Here is an 8,895-nt window from a genome sequence, read left to right on the forward strand (position 1 = left end):
CTCTTCAACTTCAAGACAATGTTTAGGAACAAGGTGGTTTGGGGCCTTTCCTAGGAGCAGGCCTTGACCCTTTAAGAAATGACCCAAAGTCTCTCCTTGACCAGAAAGGAGGCCCTCAAACTAAAGGGAAGCCTCTCTTCTGCTGTCTCCCCTGACCCCCTCCCTGGCCAGGACGAGGAGACAACCAGGGCTGAAAGAGGCCCGCCTGGGGACTGCAGTCATGCTTGCTGCCCTGGCGAAGGATTGGCAGGCCTGCCTGTCACAGGACCCCCACTGGCTGACTCAGGGGCGCAGGCCTCTTGCGGGGGAGCTGGCCTCCCCGCCCCCACGGCCAGGGGCCGCCCTTTCCTGGCAGGACAGCGGGATCCTGCAGCTGTCAGGGGAGGGGCGGCGGGGGCTGATGTCAGGAGGGATACAAATAGTGCAGACGGCTGGGGGCCCTGTCTTCCCTCGCCGCATCCACTCTCCGGCCGGCCGCCTGCCCGCCGCCTCCTCTGTGTGCCCGCCAGCCTCGCCCGCGCCGCCACCATGAGCCAGGCCTACTCGTCCAGCCAGCGCGTGTCCTCCTACCGCCGCACCTTCGGCGGGGCTCCGAGCTTCCCGCTCGGCTCCCCGCTGAGCTCGCCCGTGTTCCCCCGGGCGGGCTTCGGCTCTAAGGGCTCCTCCAGCTCGGTGACGTCCCGCGTGTACCAGGTGTCGCGCACGTCGGGCGGGGCCGGGGGCCTGGGGTCGCTGCGGGCCAGCCGGCTGGGGACCACTCGCGCGCCCTCCTCCTATGGCGCGGGCGAGCTGCTGGACTTCTCTCTGGCCGACGCGGTGAACCAGGAGTTTCTGACCACGCGCACCAACGAGAAGGTGGAGCTGCAGGAACTCAACGACCGCTTCGCCAACTACATCGAGAAGGTGCGCTTCCTGGAGCAGCAGAACGCGGCGCTCGCAGCCGAGGTGAACCGGCTCAAGGGCCGCGAGCCAACGCGAGTGGCCGAGCTCTACGAGGAGGAGCTGCGCGAGCTGCGGCGCCAGGTGGAGGTGCTCACTAACCAGCGCGCCCGCGTCGACGTCGAGCGCGACAACCTGCTCGACGACCTGCAGCGGCTCAAGGCCAAGTGAGGGCCCGGCACCCCAGACTCCTCTTTCCGCGGGCAGGGCACAGGAGGCTAGGCCTGGGGGCTGGGGTCCCGCTGTCAGCACATGCCTTCTCCCGGGGTCCGGGACCCTCTCCTGCCCCACGCGAGGAAAGGGTCCTCCACCCGTGTGTTTCAAGGGGCCGTGACCTCCAGGTCTCTCCCCCTGCGATCCCATCTTGCATAGGAGTTTTCTTGGGGACATAGATCAGGGGGTGGATATGGGAGAATTTAGGGGATCCGGTGCCATTTGGGCAGCCCCCTTAAAAAGCATTTTAAGATGCTGGGGCGATGTTTATGGGGTCAGGTAGTTGATGGGCAGAGGAAGGGTTGCAGGAGGCCCAGAGGGCAGTGTAGCCAGAGGGAGAAGGGAGGCTGATAGGAGACAGGGAAAGCAGGGCAAGGGCCCAGAGTCCAAGCAACAGCTCTCAGCTCAGCTGTGATGAGGCCCTGGGGAGGGAGGGTGGAGTGGGGAGCTTGACCCTGGGGCCTTGCTGAGACTGTGTGTTTTTACAAGGTGAATAGACAGGCTGGAGAAAAAGGGAGTAGGTGGGGGCCACAGCTCTCAGAGAGCTTGGGAGGACCTGACTGTAGGCCTCACCAGGCTCCTGAAACGAAAAGGGCAGCAAGTATAGCATATCTGTTGGTCCCACTTCTGACAGGCCAAGTGAGCAGAGTCACCCTCCTGCCACCAAAGTCATAAATATTAATTAAGCAGTTATATTGGCCAGGCTGGAGCTGGGAACCAGCAACACAGAGGCGGATAAAATAGACACAGTTTCTAACCCCAGGGAGGTCACACAGTCTGGTGGGGACATAGACTTCAAGGGTGTGGCTCCTGGGCAGAGATTGGGCCACTTCCTGTGCCCTCCCTGGATGGGTGGGGCCTCTCCACTCCCTTTCTCTCCTGTCTCTACCCAGCAGCCAGGCCCTCCCGCTCTGTCCCGTACCTATTCCCTGGTCAGCCCCCGGCCAGTCGTTTCCACTGCCAGCTTTATCGCCCACAACTGTCTGTCTGTCTGTCTGTCCCACCCAGGCTGCAGGAGGAGATTCAGTTGAAAGAAGAAGCAGAGAACAATTTGGCTGCCTTCCGAGCGGTGAGTGCCCTTCTTTTCCCCTCGCATGGCGTCTGGCCTTGCTCTACCCCTCCTGGGTGGTGGTGACTATGTCCTTCTTGCTTGGCCTCTCCCAGGATGTGGATGCAGCTACTCTAGCTCGCATTGACCTGGAGCGCAGAATCGAATCTCTCAACGAGGAGATCGCGTTCCTTAAGAAAGTGCACGAGGAGGTATGCCTTGGCCCCTCTTCCTGGGGTCACTGGGCCATGGGGAAAGCAGCTGGAAAGTGGGGCTGGGGTGAGGCTCTGGCTGGGAATAGGGATGTGAGGGTGCTGTGTGGGCCCTGAGAGGGGACTGAAGCCCAGCCATGCCCTACAGGAGATCCGTGAGTTGCAGGCTCAGCTTCAGGAACAGCAGGTCCAGGTGGAGATGGACATGTCTAAGCCAGACCTCACTGCCGCCCTCAGGGACATCCGGGCTCAGTATGAGACTATCGCGGCTAAGAACATTTCTGAAGCTGAGGAGTGGTACAAGTCAAAGGTGGGTGGCCTCACCCAGGGACTGGCATCTCCGTCACCCTGAGCCCCAGCTTGGATGTGCTACCTGTGGCATCATCCATGGGAGGAGAGCCCAGAGGCTCCATGCTCCCTTGCTCATCCCTACCTGTGCCCTGCATCCTCCTCATTTTTGGGCTCCTTTCTCTGCCCTTAGGTGTCAGACCTGACCCAGGCAGCCAACAAGAACAACGATGCCCTGCGCCAGGCCAAGCAGGAGATGATGGAATACCGACACCAGATCCAGTCCTACACCTGCGAGATTGATGCCCTCAAGGGCACTGTGAGTCCCTACCCACCTGGCCAGGCCCTGCCCCTTCCTGTCTGCAGTTCACACCCTCACTTTGTGACCTTGGGCCCATCATAGATCCTCTCTGGGCTTTCATCTACTTAAATCTACAATAGGGATAAAACCAGACAAGTGGATTCCAGTTGGATGCTAAAGAATCAGGAGTTCCTGGGGCATCTGCCTGTGTGCGGACTGTGAGGCTGAATACAGATATTCCTTTTTATCTATTTTATTCTGAGTGTCCACATATAGATTTCATTTGAGTTCAGGGTTCAACATGTCCTGGACCTGACCATCTGGAGTTGCCTGCCAGCCCCAAAGCTGTGTCTTTCCTCATTTTGGGCTCCCAGTGTCCTCTTCCCTTCCTTGACCTGGGTTCCCCCTCTCCTGCAGAACGATTCCCTGATGAGGCAGATGCGGGAACTGGAGGACCGATTTGCCAGTGAGGCCAGTGGCTACCAGGACAACATCGCGCGCCTGGAGGAGGAAATCCGGCACCTCAAGGATGAGATGGCCCGCCACCTGCGCGAGTACCAGGACCTGCTCAATGTGAAGATGGCCCTGGACGTGGAGATCGCCACCTACCGGAAGCTGCTGGAGGGAGAGGAGAGCCGGTGAGGGGCCAGGCAGGAGCCGGAGTGGGGAAGTGGGTGGTGCTGGGTGACCCATTCCTGTCCCCAGGAGGCTACCTCAACAAGACATGGAAACAATTTTTTTTTTTTTTTTTTGAGACGGAGTTTCGCTCTTGTTGCCCAGCCTGGAGTACAATGGCACCATCTCGGCTCACTGCAACCTCCACCTCCCGGGTTTGAGCGATTCTCCTGCCTCAGCCTCCTGAGTAGCTGGGATTACAGGCACCTATCACCATGCCTGGCTAATTTTTGAATTTTTAGTAGAGATGGGGTTTCCCCCTGTTGGCCAGGCTGATCTTGAACTACTGACCTCAGGTGATCTGCCCACCTCAGCCTCCCAAAGTGCTGGGATTACAGGCATGAGCCACCGCACCCGGCCTGGAAACAATTTTATACAAGAGGCCACTGCTGTATTAATTGCAGAGAATTAACCAAGGCCACCTGGGTAAAAAGCAATTTAATTAACAGCATTTATAAAAAGAGAAATATAAGTATTCCCTTATCCACCTTCAGAATTAAGAACCAGTAGCAAAAAACCATATTCAGCAACCAATAATAAAATATTACTGCCAGTCAAGGGAGATATGAAAGCAGAATGGGGAGAGATGAGGAGGGAAATGGAGGGAGCAGTTAGAGGCAAATAGAGAGAGGGAGGGAGAGAAGCCTTGCACAGGGATAGGCTAAGAGAAGGTAAAGAGATGCATACAGAAGGCATGAGTGTACACACACATGCACACACGTAAGCACACGCACATGCTCGGAGGAAAAGACATAGACTTCATGCTCAGAGCAACCCACCTCTAGACAGAAAACAATATACAACTGGAAAGGGACACCAGGGAACCTTGTGGGATAACAGAAATGTTCTATATCTTTTTTTTCTTTTTCTTTTTGAGACAGTCTTGCTCTGTTGCACAGGCTGGGTGCAAGTGGCGTGATCTTGGCTCACTGCAACCTCTGCCTCCCAGGCTCAAGTGATTCTCCTGTCTCAGCCTCCCTAGTAGCTGGGATTACAGGCGTGTGCCACCACGCTCAACTGACTTTTTGTAGTTTTAGTAGAGATGAGGTTTCACCATGTTGGTCAGGCTGGTCTCTAACTTCTGACCTCAAGTAATTCGACTGCCTCGACCTCCCAAAGTACTGGGATTACAGGCATGAGCCACTGCGCCTGGCCTAGAAATGTACTATATCTTGATTTGGACTGGTAGTTACACAGACATGGACATTGATCAAAACTCATTGAATTGTATATTAAAGATCTGTGCATTTCACTGTATGTAAATTTAACCTCAATTTAAAACAGATCAATTACTCCAAAAACTGGTACCCCCGATACTCATAAAAATAATATCTGAAAATTTTAAAAAACAGAAGACATGTTTAGATATAGGTATACACATAAAGAGAAACTTCAGATTTAGTAAAATGACGTCTTCATGTGATGGCCTTTGAAGGTAGCTAAAGGCATGTTACATTTTCCCAGCATTAGGCCTAAATAGTAAGCTCTCAGAACTGGCCTGGCTGGAGGGTGGGCATGAGCAATGGATATCACCCACAGCTGCTACTGATATGACCTTCAGTGCCAGAAGCAAGAAGGAAATCCTGGTGCTCTGGAGGGTGCAGTGGGGTTACGCATCCTGGTGTCATGCCAGCAGGTCACAGTTGAAATGAATGATCCTTCCAGAAGAGACTATTCCTGGGACAGCTCTAGCTGACCTTTGACCACATTCCTTGAGCAGTATGGGTGGCGGGAGTGCTGGGGTCCGTGGGACTGGGACAGCTGAGGATGGGGTTTAGAAAGGACCAGGGTGAGCCTTGATGGGCCGTCTCAGGGAATGATGGGAGGTTTCTTAACTCTTAGGAGGCTTGGTCTCTTCCCTTTTAGGATCAATCTCCCCATCCAAACCTTCTCTGCCCTCAACTTCCGAGGTGAGTGTCTGCTGGCAGGCGGAGGCTGGAGTTGCAGGGGCCAGGAGTCCAGCGTGGGCACTGCCTGAGGCCAGCCAGGAGGGAGGATGGGACCCTGGGGCCAGGGAGGACAGACCTGGAGTCTGGGGAAGAAAAAGGGGGCCCCTGCGGGTAGGTGGGGGAGTTTAGGTAGAGGTGGATGAGGCACCTTATGGCAGAGAGAGCTTTTTATGTGATTATATTGTATTGTATTTACCATGTCCCCTGCACCTTCTTGGAGTATTGGGCATCAGGAAGCAGCCTCTGTTCTGTATCCCAGACTCTGAAAGTAGCAGGAGTGTCCTTGGGGACCTGGCTTCAGGAGGATCTCATACCACCTGCCTTCTAAGGCACCATGGCCCATTGTCTGTTTGGCACATTGCCAAGCACCACCTTGGTTGCTTGTTGAACACCTCCAGTTTGCTGGAGCAAGATGTTGGATGCACGTTGGAAAAGAAAAGCCAAATCTTAGCAAAGCCAAACAATGAAAAGAACGAGCTCTTAGGGCATTCTGCCATTCTGACATTAGTAATATACAGATCGGGTGGCTTTCCAACCCCAGAGAGCAGAGAAACACACGATAATGATGCATTAGGAAAGCAAGTCGGAGTCTTTGGCAGCTTCTCCTTTCCTAGATCAAGCCTTTTCTATCTTCGATGTACATTTCCATCAGGAAAAAATACACGCTGTGCTCCACCGAGTCACAACGTTCATCACAGGCTAGTTGCTAGCTAAGGAAATTCATGAACACCAAACTCATAATAGCAAGGACCTCCATTTGACCTTTCCTACACAACTCAGAGCCTCTCTTTTCAGTTAGTTGTTTATACGGACACCAAATATGAGTCTTGCATTTTAAACTTCATAGTACAAAAAAAACCCCAACCACATTGCACAGTGCTTTCCAAATCAATAGCTTTGTGGCCATGATAGGGCAAGTATGGTCGGCACCACTTCACTCTGTGTCCTCAGTGAGGAAACTGAGGCACAGAATGGCAAGTGACTGACCATCAGCACAATGAGTCAGTGACTGATTCCTGCTCCATCTCACTTTGATTAAGACATCAGGTTGCTCATCTGAAACTTTTTTTTTTTTTTTTGAGACAGAGTCTCGCTCTGTCGCCCAGGCTGGAGTGCAGTGGCGCAATCTCGGCTCACTGCAACCTCCGCCTCCCTGGTTCAAGCAATTCTCCTGACTCAGCCTCCTGAGTAGCTGGGATTACAGGCACGTGCCATCATGCCTGGCTAATTTTTGTCTTTTTAGTAGAGACGGGGTTTCACCATGTTGGTCAGGGTGGTCTCAAACTCCTGACCTCATGATCCACCTGCCTCGGCCTCCCAAACTGCTGGGATTACAGATATGAGCCACCCCACCCAGCCCTGAAATCTTAAAGGGAGATGGGTACTGTAAGGTCCTCTAAAAGTGTCTTGAGACTGGGCTTTGGGGTTCAATCTTGAAGAAGGGGAGTCCCAGGATACAAATGTGTACAGGGCTCTCCTGGGGCCCGGGGGTGGAGAGGAACTAGGAGGTGTGGGGAATGTCAATGCTGTGCAGCCTGGGCCTCAGGGGTCCCCTACCTTCCTGCACCGTCCTGCACATGGAGCAAATCTGTTGGCTCCTGAGACCCTCTAACCTATGGGACTGGCCCTGGGGACTGAAGAACAACCTGCTGGGTGCTAGGCTGAAGGACAGGTATTAAAGTCTTGAAGAAGTAACAAGCCTATCTTGAGGGGGGTTGGGGTCTGCTAGGGCTCTGCCCAGTGTGGCCCCAGATGGACTCCCAGCCCCTGGTACAGCCCAGCCTGGACTTGGTCAGGCTGAGTGTGCGATGGACCCTATTACAGAAACCAGCCCTGAGCAAAGGGGTTCTGAGGTTCATACCAAGAAGACGGTGATGATCAAGACCATCGAGACACGGGATGGGGAGGTGAGTGGTCTGTCTGGGCTCCTTACCCTTGGCGGGGGCTATGGATGTGTCTGGGGAGACTGTCTTCCACCCAGCTGTGCTGGTCTAGGTCCCTGGCTAGTGGGGCAAGAGAGATCCTGCGGCCCTGGGGTGGGGATGGCTCAGGGCTGAGGCTCTGTTCTCTGGCTAGCACATGGTTGGACTGGGCTTCTCTTCTTCCCCAGGTCGTCAGTGAGGCCACACAGCAGCAGCATGAAGTGCTCTAAAGACAGAGACCCTCTGCCACCAGAGACCGTCCTCACCCCTGTACTCACTGCTCCCTGAAGCCAGCCTTCTTCCATCCCAGGACACCACACCCAGCCTCAGTCCTCCCATCACAGCCTCTGACCCCTCCCCACTGGCCATCCCTCGTGGTCCCCAACAGGGACATAGCCCATCCCTGCCTGGTCACAGGGCATGCCCCGGCCACCTCTGCGGGCCCCAACCGTGAGCCTTGGCTGTTGGCAGTGAGTGAGCCTGGCTCTTGTGCTGGATGGAGCCCAGGCTGGAGCAGTGGCCCTGTCCCTCCCACCTCTGTGACCTCAGGCACTAGCCTCTGGCTCTGGAGACAGCCCCAGAGCAGGGTGTTGGGATACTGCAGGGCCAGGACTGAGCCCCGCAGACCTCCCCAGCCCCCAGCCCCCAGCCCAGGAGAGAGAAAGCCAGGCAGGTAGCCAGGGGGACTAGCCCCTGTGGAGACTGGGGGGCTTGAAATTGTCCCTGTGGTCTCTTATTTTCCTTTCCAGCCCAGGGTGGACTTAGAAAGCAGGGGCTACAAGAGGGAATCCCCGAAGGTGCTGGAGGTGGGAGCAGGAGATTGAGAAGGAGAGAAAGTGGGTGAGATGCTGGAGAAGAGAGGAGAGGAGAGAGGCAGAGAGCGGTCTCAGGCTGGTGGGAGGGGCACCCACCTCCCCACACCCTCCCCTCCCCTGCTACAGGGGCTCTGAAGAGAAACAATAAAGAGATTCGCACACAAGCCAAGCTGGCCCCTGCTGTCTTGACTGCCAGGTCTCCTGTGGGTCCCCTGGGGCCCTGTGATGCCACCTGTCACCCTGAGATGGACTGTACTGACCTCCTGCCCAGCCAGACTTTCCCCAGGGCCTTGCACCCACTTCTGTTCCCAGAGCCTCCTGGCCTTGCTGTCTGTATGCAGTGTATGGGGCAGGGAGGGCTGGATAGGGGCTTTTGTTGGGGAACCAAAAATACCTCTCATTAGGCCCTAATTCCAGGACTGCCCCACCTTGTGCTCCCTACTGCACCTTCAGGTCGGCCAGGCTGGGGGGACACCACCTGCTATTCTTTTTGAAGGATGTAGCTGCTCCCCACTGATGGGCTGTGAAGTAGG

At 55.4% G+C, this 8,895-nt stretch overlaps 1 protein-coding gene across 1 annotated transcript; it reads left to right on the top strand.

Moving 5' to 3' along the window:
• The first annotated feature begins 431 nt into the window (after nucleotides 1–431).
• Nucleotides 432–8,526, top strand: DES (desmin). The gene is made up of 9 exons (XM_007966383.3): nucleotides 432–1,106; nucleotides 2,161–2,221; nucleotides 2,317–2,412; nucleotides 2,561–2,722; nucleotides 2,894–3,019; nucleotides 3,419–3,639; nucleotides 5,543–5,586; nucleotides 7,450–7,532; nucleotides 7,736–8,526. The coding sequence occupies exons 1-9, from the start codon at nucleotides 529–531 to the stop codon at nucleotides 7,775–7,777; spliced, it is 1,413 nt and encodes a 470-aa protein (XP_007964574.3). The 5' UTR covers nucleotides 432–528; the 3' UTR covers nucleotides 7,778–8,526.
• The last annotated feature ends 369 nt before the right edge of the window (nucleotides 8,527–8,895 follow it).

The sequence above is a fragment of the Chlorocebus sabaeus genome, chromosome 10 (assembly GCF_047675955.1).
Source record: "Chlorocebus sabaeus isolate Y175 chromosome 10, mChlSab1.0.hap1, whole genome shotgun sequence".
Classification (NCBI taxonomy): domain Eukaryota; kingdom Metazoa; phylum Chordata; class Mammalia; order Primates; family Cercopithecidae; genus Chlorocebus; species Chlorocebus sabaeus.